Raw genomic sequence first — 17,225 nt, forward strand, 5'->3', positions numbered from 1 at the left:
TGTACTTTTTGCTGATTCACTAAAAGCTCATATTTCCAAATGTTTGATATTGCTTTGACCCGTATGTCCAATGCTATGGGCTTCAAAGGCTGTAATTTAGCCAACAAGGCTAAGTGCTGGGTCCTGCACTTGGGGCACAACAACCCCAGGCAGTACTACAAAACTTCTTTACCGAAAGGGTTGTTAGGCATTGGAATGGGCTGCCCAGGGAAGTGGTTGAGTCACCATCCCTGGAGGTCTTGAAAAGACATCTAGATGTAGAGCTCAGTGATATGGTTTAGTGGAGGACTGGTCAGTGTTAGGTCAGAGGTTGGACTCGGTGATCTTGGAGGTCTCTTCCAAACTAGATGATTCTGGGATTCTGTGACTTGCTTACAAAGCTATTGTTAACAGCTGAGCAGAACAGACAGTTATGATGTTACTTAAAAGACATATAAAAGTGGTGCTTAGGGATATGGCTTAATGGTAGACTTGGCAGTGCTATGTAAACAGTTGGACTTGATCTTAGAGGTCTTTTCCAACCTAAGTGATTATAGGATTTGATGGTTCTAATTTCTTACTTGCCCAATATGCATTTTCCTGAGCAAGTCATGAGTGCCCTGTCCCCTATTGACGTTGTTGACTTTATAATCTTCTTAGCATTACATTAGAAATAGTCCATTTTTTATTTTTATTTTTTTTTACATCATTTTGTGGTATCTTACATGTTTTAGGCATGTAAAAACAGTACATAGGTAATGCAGATATGGGTTTTGTATATGCAGAGGGGATATGTGGACTATATGGCTGTGATTTTGGTAATCTGTACCTGGGCACTTCTGGAATAAATGTTGTGAAGGAGCAGTTAATGACTGGTAAGTAACAAATTCTAAGCTGAAACCCTCAGTAAGTGTGCTCTTCTATCAATTATCTAAAAATTAAGGTCACTGTTCTGTAAATTTTCAAAGGAATTTTTTAATCTATTGCAATTATTAACTGTAACTTAATACTGTGGTAAATTAGACTTGAGCTATCATATAGGTTGCTTCTGAGGGTTCTTCTTGTGACTTTGCAACAACAATGCCAGGAATATGAGAAAGGAATATTATATTAAAAATATAGCCAGAGAGTGCATGTTAGGTTTGTCATACTTCCTACAGGTGTCAATGGTCCAAACCCAAGGTGCAGAGTCCTCATAGTCACTAACCCATTAATCAGAGGGAGGAAGGAATGAAGTAATCCCTCTGATCAGATAGCACTGGGGAAATGAGTTCCAGGTGAGAGTGCCCTGTCAGGCATTTCTTTTTCAGGACCCACCTCCTCTTACTTCACTCACAGCATTGTATCCTTCAAATATGCCCTCAAAAGGACCCAGTGCCATCAAAAGTGTGTGCTAACAGCACTCTGGTTAGTCTCTGAAGGCACACACGATGAAGCACTGGCAAGCCACAAACCCGTTGACTGTTGGTAAGGGAGAGGCCAAGAGTTTTGCCTTCCAAACTGCTGTTGATATAGAATTAATAACACTTATTGAGCAAAGCTGGATGGTAAGCTAACAGAGACAGTGTGGTGTTTGTGCTGTAGCTGTGACATGGGCTGAGCTCTGCTGGCCTTTCCATTACCCACCCTGCCACCGAGGGGCAGGCTGAGAGCCCCAGCCCTTCCAGGGGTACCACTTCAATGAGTCTCTGCTTTAAGCTACCTTTGCTGCAGCTCAAGGTGTCATAGACTATGTGGGATGAGAAAAGTTTTCTGAGAGTGCCCAGGCTAGGTATGAACTTATTACAGTGCTTTTATCAGTATGCGTGAGTTGCTACCAGTGTAGAGATTGATGTGAGCCAACAGGAACATGGCTTTTTGCCATGCTCCCTGTGGACACCACTGCTGTTTTATTAAATAAGTTGATTTAGAAGCACTTACAACTGACCTAATTTTCTTAAGAAAGATTTAAGCTTTTCTAGTAGACTTTATTTTAAGTCAACTCAGTGTCAAGAATTTCTGTTGTTTTTTTTTTTTTTTTTTTTATGCTGTGTATCTGGCAGCCTGCTACACTGATATGACACGCATTACAGCAAGAGAAAATGTCATTTAAAAATGCTGGAAAAAATACTACGATTGTCTTACTTAAAGAATTATATTGAAAACATTACTCACTCTGCTTTTCTCTTCTCAGTTGGTAGCCTCCATTGTATTTATCAGCTTTGGCGTGGTGGCAGCATTCTGTTGTGCAATAGTTGATGGAGTGTTTGCAGCACGACACATAGTAAGTACAACGATCTTCTGTCATCCTTCATTTTTGATTACTTATGTCACTTCTGGCAGGAAAGCATTTTCTTCTGTTTTATGTCTAGCAGCATATTATTTCTTGATGGTTCTCTTTGTTGGAGAAATGTCTTTTGGCAAAAGATCAACAGGAAAGCCCATCATGCGAGTGCCCAGAGATGGTGCCAACTGCTTATTCATCTCTCAGGGAGCTCCAAAGACTGATGTGATGTAAAATGATGTAACGACAGGTGTGCTAAAATGCATAAAGGGAAGACACTTTGATCACCACCAGCTTTTATTTCCTTTTGCACATAGGATTTATGAACACGGTCAGAATGCATTGAGCAGTGATGAGCACCAGAAGTCCCCTTGGGATCTGTAGCAGAGAAGTGGATTGCAACAGCACAAAGGGAACATTTTGTTGGAGCACAGGCAGCAGAGGAAGTGACAGGCTTTGGTTAGAAGTAGCATGAAGGGGTAACCACTGAGTTACGAACAACTCAGACTTCACCATCTGCCTGCCATCAAAGGATGGGTTATTTAATTAGAGCAATGAGTATTTCCAGTGTGTCTTTCTCCAAATCTATTGCCATCTTTGCCTCAGAAGGACATTTATAGACATTTGCAGTACTGCAGTAGCAGTGTTACTAGTAGTTCTTTACCATCTGTGAGTCTAGGAGTCTTTCTCCTGACCTTCTTGTGTAAGCGCTACACAAACTTAGAACAAATATATATATATATTGAAATATAAATACATATATATATATGTATTTCTGCTCACAGAGTTCAAATTAAAATATTAAGCAAAAAGGGTCAATCTAGGGACAAGACAGACTGGAATGTGGGGTTATTTTGAAGATGCCAGTTTACACATTAGACTTTTTTAATTTTATTTTTTGCTCTTCTATCTTTTGCAATTGAACACCTCAAATCAGTCTTAAACCAACCTTTCAGTAGAGCTTTGATATCAGAAAATCTCAGGAAATAATTAGCTGTATGTTTCAATAGGCACTAGGACTCGGATGCGGTATGCTGCTTAGCACAGCAAGTATGGTACATGATCCCCTCACTGCCATAAAATACCATGGTCCTGATCATCTTTCTGCTTATGTTCATGAAGGAGTAGCATAACACCACTGGCATCAGTAGAACTATACATAATTTTCAAATGCATTAGAATATTTAAGCTCTGGATCACTTGGAGAATAAAGCTGTAAGCCAGTTTTTATTTTAATGTTACTGAAGAAGACTTTAAACAAAATGTGGGCTTGAAAACCCCATGTGCATTGCATAAGGGAGGAGACATCTATTGGTATAAACAAGTGGATTGTGCAATATGAGCTTGAATAAACACTGCAATCATGTTTTGTGCTAAACAGACACTGTCAGATGCTGACGTGGCCTGCTTTTAATTGGGTTTGCATTTTTGTTGCATTGGATGACACCTGGTATAACTTTGTCTCTGATTAGGATGGAAGTATAAACCCAGGGAACCTTTCCATGGAAGGTACTTAAAAGAGGAAGGGAGCAGATTCTTATTCAGATATCCTGCTGCCAAAATTTGAGTTGTTGTGGCCCAGGAAACCATTGCCATTTTTTTTCAAATATTGTTTCCAACTCCTGATTTTCCAGGAATCAGGCTTATTTTTGTCCTGCTTTGGTGTAATCATTAGAAAGTGTTCATAGTTTAGAAGAGAAAGAGAAATGTTAACAACTTGGGTTTTCTGAGAAAGATCCCTGAATCTCATGCTTCCCGAGGGGACAGGTTATTCTCTTTCAATGACTGTTGGCTTGTAATGCTATAGTTTACCTCAGACTCGTTAACATGATAAGATTAGCTACTATTCAGCACCGCTTTGACACTTTTAGTGGTCTTACTTGTATTTCTACCAAGTTTTATGGTGTGGTAGCTTCTTGATCTCCCTTGATTCCTTTGCAGGGCTTTCAGAAAATCAATGCCATTCTGAATATAAGTGTAATGTGATTTGTAGTCATCCTTGGGTACAGTATAGCACATGATCTACACTAAGAGCAGGGAGGAGGTTATATTAACAGCTCTGCTCGCCATCAACCCAGGAGCCGGGGTGGTGCAGGGAGCCTCATGACCTCCCTGTGGTGTGCTGCCATCTTGCTGGCACCGTGACCACTCTGCCCTTATCACTTTGGTGCAATTATGCAGCCACAACCCCATTATGCTGAGGTTAGATGTGCCGTCGTCTTCTGGGAGGTGAGCTCCTCTGTTGGAGGACAGGGTGTGTGCTGAATCTCAAACACAGAGACAGACATCAGTCCTTTTGTCTTCCTAGGCATTTCATGTGTCAGTTTTGACTTTTTTGGGCTTTAAGTTCCTTTCACGTGTGTTACTTAGGCATTCCTTCCTATCTAAATCAAACAGCAATATTGTATTTGAATATTATTCTGTCATGACATGCCCTTGATGTGGCATTATGGGCTAAAAGAGATTCAGTTCATTGCAGTGAACTGCTGTCCAGGAAGAATATGGGCCAGAGAGTCATTGCAGGGGAACAACAAGGCACAAAGTCAACGCAGTGGTGCAGCAAGAAGTCATCCTGCAGTCCTGGGGGCAGTTCTGTATCTGGTTAAGTCAGTGAGTGGGCATGGTTGGGTCGCCTCTGCAGAGCTGGAGACTGGAAGGGGCTGGTCGCTGCCCAGGCACTCCTTAGTGTGCTGGAGATATACAATCCAGTGACACGGAGGTGGTACAGTCATGATGTGACACGCTTCACATAAATCCATTTCCATCTGTTTATATTTGATCTGTATTTATATCGTGGTGCTGACACCAAGGCACCAGGTCCCTTTCCTCCTGGATGGGGGAGTGCTAGCTGCAGTGCTGGTCTTCAGACGTCCAACAAATACAACATCCTCCTTCACATCAATTTGGAATAAGAAATGTCTCCCGCTTTTCACTTTATTTTTAACTTCATTTGATCTAGGAGGGGTGCTAAGAAGACAAATCATGATGTTACAGATTTTTCTCAGTGTGTGCCTGCTGTCAAATGGGAGACTATTACTGTTGCACATTTTCTCCTGCTCTTGTAACACCGTGGATGGAATAAAAAAACACTTTCTCTGCTTTATTTTCTTCTCAAGAAGGCATAAAACTGACAAAAAAAACTTCCTGGAAAGGAACGTATTTCAGAAAAGAAATATTTAAATTATTTAAGACTCATTTAAAACCACTTTGCCGAATAGAAAGCTCTGGAGCACAGCACTTATAAAATTAAAAACACTGAGAGAAAAGTAGCTTGATTTAAAATAGCAGTAGCTGATTTAAAAAATAATGCAGATGTAATTTATTGTGTGAAGTTAATCTCACCCTTGGTCCCTACAGCTGCGCTTTTCCAAAAAAAAAAAAAAAAAAAAGGCCAGAATCAAATGAAACAAATCAAAGTTAGAATTAATGTGCACTGATGTTATTTCAGAAAAATATGGTGATCACAGGAACCCATTATCTGCATTAGTGTTTGCTTGAGGCATTTTGTTACTCAGCAGATGAGTGACTTGGCTGTGCCACAGCTAATGGAGGTGACTCAGCAACCTCCTGTCACCACACGGGGACACCCCCTGTCCCACCTCACATGCACATTCCCTGCAGTATCTGCTGCCTTCCTGCCCATGACTGCAAGACTTGACCATTGCTACATGTTCCTTAACTTTGCAGTTATCCCCCAGACAGGTCCTAAAGTAGCCATCAGCAAGAAATCCAATTATGAAGTGAGGAAATTGCCTGCAAGAGCTTCCTGAGGAGATCAGGAAGATGACAGGTAGCAAAACCATAATCAGACATTTTAAGCTGTGGAGACAAACGCTTTGTATCATCTTTTTACACACTAAGCTGGGAATCAAGGAATATCAATACTGACACATGGCCAGTCACATTTTCCTGAAGCATGAGACAAAAAGAGACTCTGATGTGCCTGAAAGCTCTAGGTGAAACCAGGGACTCAGACAGGGGAAGTACTCTCTTCTTGACTATTAAAATTGCTTTTTGATCTTGTTCAATTGAATTCACAGACCACATCAGGGCAGATGTATTTGAGGAGATTTACTTAAAAACAAAACAAAAAACAGCAGAAGTGAAGGATACCTTACATGAAGGATACCTTAGGATAGCACCAGTGAGAACACCAGAAAATGTACCAGTGGCATTGCAACTTAGGATAGTTGCCATTATCCTTTCTCTACACACTTCTTTGGTTCTGTCTTCTGTGTAACAATTCTTCAGGTAGCTCAGTACAGCAACAAACATCCCCTGAAGCCTTTCTTTCTTTTCTCTGAACAAGCCTTCATACTGTCCTGCCACATCCCATCCTCCAGTCCCCTCATCATCTACTGATGCTCCGTTGGTCTGAGCTGCAACTGGTGCCTGTCTTCCTTATATGGGAGAGGGATTAAAACTGGACACCCTACTCAGATGTGGCCCTATGACTTTCCATCAAAAAGGAGTAATTACTTCCTCCAGCCTGAAGGTGATGCTTTTGCTAGTGCAGGACACTACACGGCTGGCCATAACTGCTCGCAGGGTTGCCCTTGCCAGCGTTTGTTCAGCTTCTCCATAGGAACCTCAGATCTTGTTTTGCTGAGTTGCTACCTAGCCAGCCTGAGCTGTTGCCTGGAGTTATTCCAGCTCAGATGCAGGATTTTACATTGACAGTATACAAAAACTGACAAAATATAGTGAGGGATTTTAGGTTCAGGTTCAGCTATTTTTAAAGGTTAGATTTCTCTTCTCAATTTATCACCAGCAGAAAGGAGTAAAGAGATTTGGATGCTATATTAATTGGAATTTCATTACCATTTTTGGCTTTGTATCATCAAATTGACTTATTTTTCTCTGTTTATAAAGCTTAAGTCTTTGAAAATGACCCTCGTGTACCTTGTCATTAATTACTGCTACATCCTCTTAGCTGAAGTTCTGTTTTAATGTGGTTTATAGTCAGGCATGAACGGCTTTAAAAGAAAGTGATTTTTAAAAGAGTGTGATTTTTAAGAGTCTGGTTTTATGTGGTGCAGTGAAGGAACAGCAAAAAACTACAGCTCAGAGCTGCTGCACATATGCACTGCCCTGTCCCTTTGTTATTGGAGCTGGGCTCCTCTGCTACAGAAAGCTGTAAGGTTCAGTAAAAACCTTGGCCAACAACTGTATTGTTAAATGTCTTAGTACTGCTTCCAGGGTGTTCCTCTGCAATAGTCATTATTTCAGGGGCCTTCTAACATCAGCCTCTGTATTTCTTATCTGGGTGGGTTGGATGGACACATCTTTGAATGCTTGTTTAAATAGTGTAATGGATGGTGACTCTTCGAGTGGTTATAATCTGCTTACGGCTTTTGGTAGTGAATGTGACAAATTGGTAGCATAATCAGATGCACTTCAGCTCAGTTTTTATAGGACACCAACGACATAGTATAGTTTCATTACATTATTACCAGAAATTTGAGGAAACACTACAGTAAGGCGCCATATCAGGAGTGAAGCCTGAAGTGGGCTGTCTGGAGGGAAATTATGTTGTAAGAGCCTGAAGAGAAGAACATCTTGCTATATTGTTATGTGATTTCAGAACTTTTCACATAGATAGACCCTAATCCATTCAAGAATTTTCTTAAGTCTTCATAAATAAGAAACTGGGAAAGTGATGGAAAGTGAAAAGTTAGGAAAACTGGTCCAGAGAAAGGATAAAATAGAAAATCCTTATCCATAGAATTATTCTGCCCAAGATCAGTGGAGATTTGCTGATCTTCACTGAAAAACACAAACACAAATGAATGGTTTGATTTTGGAGGTCTGGGGAGTTTTTTTTATTCTTGCTTGACTTCTCTGTATCACAGCAGTGAAATGGTGGAGAAATGAGAGACCACCTGCAGGTTTTTGATGAGGTAGGATAAGGAATTCTGTTAACAGTAGCTGTTCCAAAGGAGGCAAGGCCTCAATTTTAGAGCCTCTAGGATAAAAAAAGTGTGTTGCAGTGGCTTTGAAATTGTATACTGTAAATACACATGATGAGTAATCTTGTCTAGCCGAAGCATTTTGATGTGACTGCAAGTAGAGGCTGCTAGGTGCCTCAGGAATTACATCACTCATTTCAAGCAAAGGTTTAAATTCCAGTCTTGCCTAGAAACAGAGACAACACATTGGATTTTGATTTACAATAGCAGATTCTCACAAGCTGTTCTCAACACTTCAAATGTGCAAGAATTGGAACAGAAAAAGAGGTAGGCTCCAGTCCTGGGCTCCCTTCTTGCACTCTTTCTGACTTTATGTGCCAGCATTACTTTTATCATAGGTGTCATTCTCTTCCACTGAAGTTAACAAAACTCATGTAGATATTCGAGGGATACATGTATAAGTAAGGTTGAGGGTGCTGTGGAAAGGCTGAGTTGCTTGTCTGTCATGACATCTAAAATGTACATTAAACCATGCAGTGCTAAACTATCCCTTAGATTCCTCTCCCTTTCTGCAAAACCACTTCAGCTCCTCATTTTTTTCATTTTATTTTTGGCTGATCTGGCTTCTTCCTCTTGATAGGGGTGGTTTAAGGAATTAGTTAAAATGGAACATACCAAGATAACTAAGCCCTGGGCCTGCAGCTGAACCAGAGGAGGCTAAAATACATAGTTCTCATGTGGGATCTTTACCCAAATGATTTAAGTGTAGCTTAAATTAGTGCACTGCAGAAGCCTATCAGCTGAGTATAGATTTGGGGGTTTAGAAACTAAACCTGAGATGTTTGTCTTACCCTTATGCATGTTAACTCAGATTGCTATTTAGTAAAACTGGCTTTATGTAAACTCACTTTATAGGAAGCTTAGACACCTGAGAATGGAAAAATGGAGTCTTTCATCTGGGTGATGCTAACATGAGTTGACCTCTGGTGAGCAGGGCTCAAAATCTGCCATACTAAGTAATAGCAATATGGCAGGCCCCAGCTAATGAATAAATAACTGTGTTATAAAACTACAGGCCCAGCCAGCCCCAGCAAAATGTAGTGTTTGACTAATGTGGATTTCAGTTCCTTCAGCTTGCCCAAAGGATTTAGATCAGGGCTATTTTGCACCGTAACTCCCAGTTCTGGCTGAAACACTGCAAGCAGAACCCTTTTTCCCCTGGGGGCACTGGCTGCCCTTCTGGAGCCAGGCAGCCTACATCCCTCTGCTTTGAATTGTTGGCAGTCACAGTGTGACAGTCCTGATGTCTACACACACCCCTGTGGGTCAGAACATGGGCTGCCTGGGACTGCTGAGCTCTAGCTGTGGGGTCTGGACATACACACATTGCTGCTGGCCAGTATGTTCTCTCTGCTTTCTGCACTACAGCCACATACCCATATCAGGGAGATGGGCATTGCTATTTTCTCACAGGAAGCATGTGTAAAATACTGTTCCGTGATATTTTATGGCTTTAGACTGAATCACCATGGCCATGGAAGACAATGGGTGGCAGTGAGACTAGATTGCCTGGCTGCAACATCAGCCTATTCAGTGTTTTATGGATTACCGAGTACTGTAGCTCAGGTTAGCTGTCTGAGGTCAAAAAAATTGTGAGATTTCAAGTAAGATGGCTGTCAAAAAGATGCATCCACCTTCCCCTGCTTTCATGTTTCTGCCTCTCCTCCTGTACTAAAATTTAGGAGCCTGCCTGAAGGGAAGACTCACCATGTGTGTTTGTCCTGCTAGGTTGGCTCATTTGGATGGGCCCTCCATCCAGTTTATCAGGCAGACCCACAGCAGTCAGTGGCAACCCAAGGTAAGGGTTGGAAGGCAAAGCTGAGAATGGAGGGAGGACAGGACCAGGTCTTCTGGCTGTAGTGTTCATTTGGTTCAGCTTAAATCCAGTGTACAACCAAGTTGAAAGCAATGAATCCAGTGGTGACTGAAAATCAAATGTTGTGAGGTCTCTGCTCTGGACATGAGTTAGTCAAAGAAGTACAGTCTGAAATTACATAAAGATCTGATGATTTCTGCTTTTTTGAGTTCAAGAAGTGTTTGGACAATGCTCTCAGAAATATGGTTTGATTTTTTTGGTCCTGTGTGGAGCCAGGAGCTGGACTCGATGGTCCTTGTGGGTCCCTTCCAACTCAGGCTATTCCATGAGTCTAAACCAGAAGCCCAGGCAGGGATGCCTGCACAGCACCAAGCTACTGGTTCCCTGCTGCTTCCCGACAGACAAGGCTGATGCTGCGTGTGTGCACTCAAGAATTGATGGCACCATCTGGTGGTTGTACGTACAACGGCCAAGAATTTCAGTCTTTTCCTCATCTTTGAAGTTTCTTGTGCAGATTGCAGAAACTCGGCTTGCAACACGCCTTACCTGCACGCCTACACCAATGCCTTGCAAGCTTCAAGCCAGGTTCTGCAGATCTCTTAAAAAGCTATCCAAAATGTTCTGAACGACTCTGTTGACCTTTCATTTAAAGAAAAACAACAACAACAACAACAACAAAACAACAAACAAATAGCTGTATTTCATGTCTAATGAAGTTGTTACCTTGACAACTGGCGGTAGAAAGCTCAACTCAAAGAATAAGTAATTTCTTATCGCAATTAAGTTAGCTAGCTTCTCTGGAGAAGAACACTAAATGCATTTTACTTTCTCCATGCTGCTACATGAGGCAAAATTACAGCTAATTACTTTTAATTCCATTTCCATCCTGTATGACTCATTAATATAAGAGCATAGAATAGAATATACCATAGAGGTGTGTTGTTTTTTTTTAGTGGAGTGAGCTCTAATTATTTCTAACTGAAAACCAGCACTAGTTCAGTACAGATGTTTACATTGGTGGTCCACCAAGGTAAAAAATATTTTATTGATTAACTTCTTAAATACAAAGTGCTTAAGTTTGTATTCTGCACATTTTGAAGCCAATGGTCAACTACCCCACAGTATTTATTCACTTCAGTATTAGACCTTGCATCTGACATTGAGCTGGAAAGCACTGACTGTGTTCCTGTAGTACCAATTAATTATAAGGGGAAATTTATTCTTTTTTATGGACTTAAGTTAGAGATTGGAGCAAAGGAGGACTCTTGCAGCCACCTTGAGCCATTCTTCCAAGACTTCTCTTTTGTACTGTAAGATAACCACATTGGCATAACAGTTATGTTCATGCATCAAAATGCGATTGAATATGCCTTAAATCAAAGGACAAATACTCTTGTTTGAACATCACAATTCAGATGGTAGAGCTCCTCATGCTGGATAGGTCTCCAACCTAATTTGAAGAGCCCTGGCCTGAGTGACAGATATCTTCAGTAGTCTGTACCCTTCCAGCCATAGCAGAGCCTGGAATTCCTACATTGCTGTCTGCTCTGGCACATACTCAACAAGCAAAATCAGTTCCTTTCAGGTAAAGATCTCCCCCACAGCAACCACAGTTACACTGGCGCAGTTACACTGTAGGTTAGTGTTTCAGAAGAACTTTCCTGGGAAAGGAGGCCTTTTGGGATGCCTTTTTTCTTAGCAAATATTTTCAGTCAACACACAATGATCAAAGCAAAGAAAAAGAACATCTAGCTCTAGGATGCAGCCACAGGAAAAGTGGAAAGCAGTAGGTCTAAGGAAGGTTTAGACTTCAATTTGGTAAAGAATCTAAATGCAAAGTCATCTCCCAGGGTGGTGTTGTACTGCAAGAGGAAGCTGAGTTACCTATAAAGACAGGTATTTTGTGAGATATTAGTAGCCATGTCTATGGAATAAATTGAAGCACTAAAACCCTGTCTAATGGCTTGCTGCCACTGCAGCTCTGTTTCAGACCACCCTCCCCCCCCCACGCTCTCTTGAAAACAAATCTGCTCTAGAGGGGTAATGCTAAGCTGCATGGGAGTGAGCAGTGTGGATGGGGCTATTTGAACTCAGGACCAAAAAATCAGTCCCTGGATTTTGTTTGGCAATATTAGTATAGCCTGTGGGAGTATTGCTAGATTGCTGACTCCAGCTCTTGTGTTTCTCTGTGTGTCACAAAAGGCATTATCATCTTGGAAGGAGTTCAGATTGGTCTTGGCCTTTATATGGTATCTATATAATCAAAGGTTATCTGATAGCAGAGGGCTCTTTAGTCTCACACAAAAGCACAATTAAGTGCATGGAGCTGAAATCAGAGTTAAACAGATTGAAACCATGAAGTAGACACTGGTTGGATGGTAGTAAACTATGGAAACAGCTTTGTCAAGGGTATGTATGTTTCTTGATCAATGATGTCTTTAAATCCCAAGTTTCTTTTTACATGATCTCATGAAATTTATCCAGAATTTATTAACTTGATGCAGATACCTTGGAGCAAAATAACTCTTTCAGAAGGTCATTCTAGAGCAAGGTCTTAAAAGAAGGGTCCTGTGGAGTATTTTTATGGTCAGATAAAAACTCTTGTTGCCAGGACCTGCTCCTTGGTGAAAGATATTTCGGGGTTCACAGATTAAAAACAGCTGAAAGCACTGGTCAGAATTTCTGATTCAGGTTTTCTGGATTTCAAATCTGCAAAGGAAACATAATCTTTGACATGACTGTAACTGAAGTAGTATCTCTGCTAAAATCACCATTCCTCAGGTATCAGATAACACACAAGACAACCCAATGAGGAGTATGTTGGATGCATACAAGGGCTTGTCAGCCAAACTGTCATCCAGCGAATATTTTCTAGGCTAGAACACAAAGAGCTTACACTGTATAAGGGACAGGGGAAGGCTTCAGGGTATTTTTCTCAAGAATCTGCAGTCTGATGTTCCTCCATTTTTGGTCAGGTAAGTACTATGCATACAGCCTGAATACATTGATATTACAGAGGAGCTGGTAGGGTACTTTAATTTGGTTGCCAGATATTTTTCAGCAAGAAAAATAATTACAAGCCTTTCTTTGGAGAACTCCCTCTAGTTTGCAGAGCCTCTCATATTGGCAGGGATAAAGCCCTCTGGTTATACAGCTCTTTTTTCTTTTTTTCCCTGAAATTCCTTTCAAGTTTAGCTGAGTTGCAAATTCTTAAGAATCACATTTTCTTCCCTGCTGTGACTTGTTTTCCTGAGGGAGAACAGTTGGCATTGTGTCAACCACATACAAACGTCTGAACCATTAGCCCGCACATACATTGTGTTTGGATGCCAAACAGCAATTCTCCTGTCAATGGGATGGAAAAAAAGAGAGATTCCTGGTCCCTTTCCTAGCAGCATCTCTCTAGATCTACAGTGTGGTCTCCTCCTTCTTTTCTGCAGCCCCAGGACAGGACCAGAGAGCAAGCTCCCTCAGGCCTCCCAGCTCTTCATCTTCTGCACCACAGAACAGGACAAAAGCCTTCACTATTGAGGAAAACAAGGACTAGTGCAGCTTCTTCTAGCCCACAGTGGACACAGACCTTGCTCATTGCCTCCCCTTCTTGAGATCTAACAGCCCACATTTAAACATTCTACACAAATAATTACACTGCAAAAACAGGGGGAAGTGAGCAGGATTTGATCCATGTTTAACATGACGCTCGTATTCTTGTTTCCATAGGTTATAGTCTTCTGCATCTGTAAAGTGCTCCTTGTCTCCTAGACATCCAAAATTCAATTCTGGGTGGAATTTGTTTAGTAAAGTAGAATCAACAGCTTGAATCAAGGGAGATTTACTCTCTACTTCCATCTTTAACCTTCCCTATAAAGCAGTAGCCATGCTGGAATTTATGCAAGGCATACAAAGCAGGTTAATTACAATTCAGTCCTACGAAAGGTGGTGCCTGGGGCAAAGGGTTTGCAGTCTGCTCTGAAAAGCATCATCTACTTCACTCTTATGGGCTGCCAGCAGAAGAGAATTCCCTTCATTGTTTCTTATTCTCAAAAAATGTTTCTAGACTATCAGCAGATGTTTCTATTCTAGGGAAAAAAAATTAATAATAATAATAAAAAAAAGTAAAGCTGCTAGAAAGATACATAGAGGGCATAGAGGGGAGAGGTAGTAACCACCTGCAGAGTTCAGACTGGAACAATAATACTTGGCATTTTTTTTCCAGTTGTTTGTCAAAAGAAGATCAGTGCTTTAGGTTGCTCTGTGCAAAAACTAGTGGAGTGAACAAAGTAAAATGTGCCATTTATTCACATTGATCTGAATTAGCAAAGCAAAGCACGTAGAAGTCCTTAAATTCTACTGGAATAAAAATTTAGGGTATTTAAGTGTATGCTGCATATTGCCCTTGCAAAAGGTTTCAAAAGGCCAGAGGTTTTATTTGTTTCATTTTTAAGAAGAAACCATGATTAATATGAATAATAATATCATGTAGCAGAAATTGTTCTCTGTGGGTGGATGACTGTCGAGCTTCAAATAGTGTCAATAACTAGGTTTCCAGGTATTCTGTAGTTTTGCTCTGTCACACCAAGATTGTGAGTTATGAAAGTTCACACTTCTAATACATTTATTTAGTCTTATATGAGAAATTCAAGTTTAAAAAAATTTGCTTATCTATATACGTATGATGCTTTAAAACTATCATAGCTCTAAAAAAAATTTACAGAACCTGCCTCTAATCTCCTTGTGTGTATGCCCCAGTGCAGTTCTCTCCATGCTCTCATTTACCACTATATGCAGTAGGGTTTTTCACCTCTGGAGCACTGAGCACCATGTATTTGGACATCTCAGATCTTCTCAAGTGCATGCAAGCTTCACAATGACAAGCCCATGGAGATAGGCTCATCGTGCCTGAACAATCAGAACGTGCATGAACCATTTCACACTAATTGTTTAGACCATCTTGATTCTGTAACTTCTGTCTCTCCATTCCTCCCGGGGCTTCTTGCATGGACTTTTAACTTTCTTAAGTTCTGGGCTCTGGTCCTGCAGTCCCATCCATTTGGGGGGACCCTTTCAGCCTGGCCCCTTGTGTGCTGTGATGAGTGCCAGCAGGGGGACTTCCCTTTACAGAGATGAGCTTTGATGGCAAATTGCTGGGCATAAACACCCATAGACATAAATTTGTTATTAGATTACTTAGATTATAATGAGGTTATTTAGGGGTCCCTATCAGTGGTGTGCCATGCCCTGAAAATTAAAAGCAACAGTGTTCCTATGCAACATTGATTAAGCCTCAAATATTTTATTTGAATATGTGTATATTCAATATATACACTGCTCAAATAGTGCATTTAATACAGCCTCTTTTCCTTCTCTTTAAATAAAATAAAATAAAATTAAATTAAATTAAAAAATCCAAAAAAGTATTATAAATGTAAAAAACGCTACGTTTCAGTCAGCAAGATATTCGGTATTTCAGATGTGTAAAGGTTAGTGTCTGGCAAAATGCCATTTCCCGCAGTAGTATACTTAAAGATTCAGATATTTGTTATATATACTAAAAGCTTTAAAGGAAAGGGAAGGAGATGAGTTGTATTTCACATATCTGAGTTATGTTACCAGAAGCAGAATAAACAGCCCCTGCTTTCTTGTGGAAAAGTTAATTACTTATATGACACAACATCATTTTAATCAAGGCAGAACAATCAGTTCACATTACAAACCCTATAATTGAGATAATGTAATCAATGTAAGTAATCAGCTATAACAAGTAATTAAATATCTAACCCCATCAAGCAATAACTAAAATTACAGCTTTGAATAATATCAGCTAATTGCATCATTAGAAACTTGTGCGAAAGCCATTGGTAAATCTAAGTTTTTAACTGTGCAAAGGAGCTCTTGCAGGTATCATTGGAAGGTCTGCAGCCTCATCCTGAGGCACATTAGGTACAACACGACTACAGAAAAGCAGCCGTATTCTAGTGTCAGGCTTGGATTTATCACAGATCTGACGTAGTAAGGTAGGAGTCATCTTCCTCCTTGGAGTCTTGTGTTGCCCCAGCTCTCCAGCACAGCCAGAGCAACCACCTGTGATGACACACGGGTTTGCACACACCTCTTTTCTGCCTGCCACCACTGACATGCATCAGCACCCGAGCTGCTAAACCTCCACGGTGATGTGCAGGGATGTCAGCTCTTGCTTCTCTTACTTGTATTGAAAATCATTAAAACAACACAGCAACAAAACAACAAAAACTATTTGGAGAGGATTTAACCCCTCCTAACAGAACTGTATCCATATGGAGCAGACCTGTCTGTGCACATCATGTAGCAGTGGATCAGCTCCAGCATCTGAAGGCTATTTATTCAACTGCAGCAGTACTGCCAGCTCAGAAACTTTCCCAAATAAAGAACAGTGCAACTGAGGCTACCAGTACAAAGCATTTAAAATGGAACAAAAATCACAGAGGAAAACCAAAGTGAGATAGATCCACGTATGTGTATTTTTCAACCATGATGGTATGTAGGTATTCTGAGTGCTCACTGGTTTGAAAGAGCTGAATGTGAATATCTAGTGCTCCTCGGCATTAAGAGAAGAGAATTCTGTAGCATCTAGGCTTTCAAATTAAATAGAAAGCCTAAAAAGAGCCCCTGGAAAGCACAGCATGAAATAAATCTAGTTTGTGAGAGTAAAGAAGTGTTTCAGAGCCATGCCAGCTGCTTTTCCTATTTTCAGCACTGGAGTTGGATTATTTCTGAACAGCAGACGAGACAGGCAAGGACCCTAGACTGGAGCTCAGCATTTCTGGAAGAAGCTTAGCTCCTAAGTTAAGTTCATGCAAGGCAGACAGAGAAGCACGAGACAGAGTAAGTGGTGAGTGAAGTCTGCAGTGAAGCTCACAGCATTGCCGTCGTGGCATGGCATCACTCAAAGTATTTCAACAAATACTGACCTGACTGCATCCAAAGCATTGAACAAAACTGGGAATGTGTTATTTGCACTAGGAGATCACAAATGTCTTGTTACAGTAGTGGTACAGTCTGGACAGAAGGAAAACCTTTTGTTCCTGATGCTCCAGTCCATTGCAGCCCTTGGGCAGTAGCATAACCTCAGGGCTAGGCTGGTGCACAGAAGTCGGTCTGTGGGAGTCCAGAAATAGCTGGCTCTTTGTCTTTGTGCTCACCCTTCCAAATCCCAGAATGC

The 17,225-nt window shown here is 40.9% G+C and overlaps 1 protein-coding gene across 6 annotated transcripts in view; it reads left to right on the forward strand.

Moving 5' to 3' along the window:
* Positions 1 to 17,225, forward strand: part of TMEM255B (transmembrane protein 255B) — a 67,861-nt gene that overhangs the window by 26,897 nt on the left and 23,739 nt on the right. For all 6 annotated transcript variants that reach the window (XR_014685401.1, XM_084495674.1, XM_084495675.1 and 3 more), the window contains exon 4: positions 2,153 to 2,242. Coding sequence is in view for 5 of the 6 variants with exons in the window: in XM_084495674.1 (XP_084351800.1) it covers positions 2,153 to 2,242 (90 nt within the window). In the remaining variant the exon portion in view is untranslated. The remainder of the gene's footprint in view (positions 1 to 2,152; positions 2,243 to 17,225) is intronic.

The sequence above is a fragment of the Aythya ferina genome, assembly GCF_964211825.1.
Source record: "Aythya ferina genome assembly, chromosome: 1".
In the NCBI taxonomy this organism is placed as follows: domain Eukaryota; kingdom Metazoa; phylum Chordata; class Aves; order Anseriformes; family Anatidae; genus Aythya; species Aythya ferina.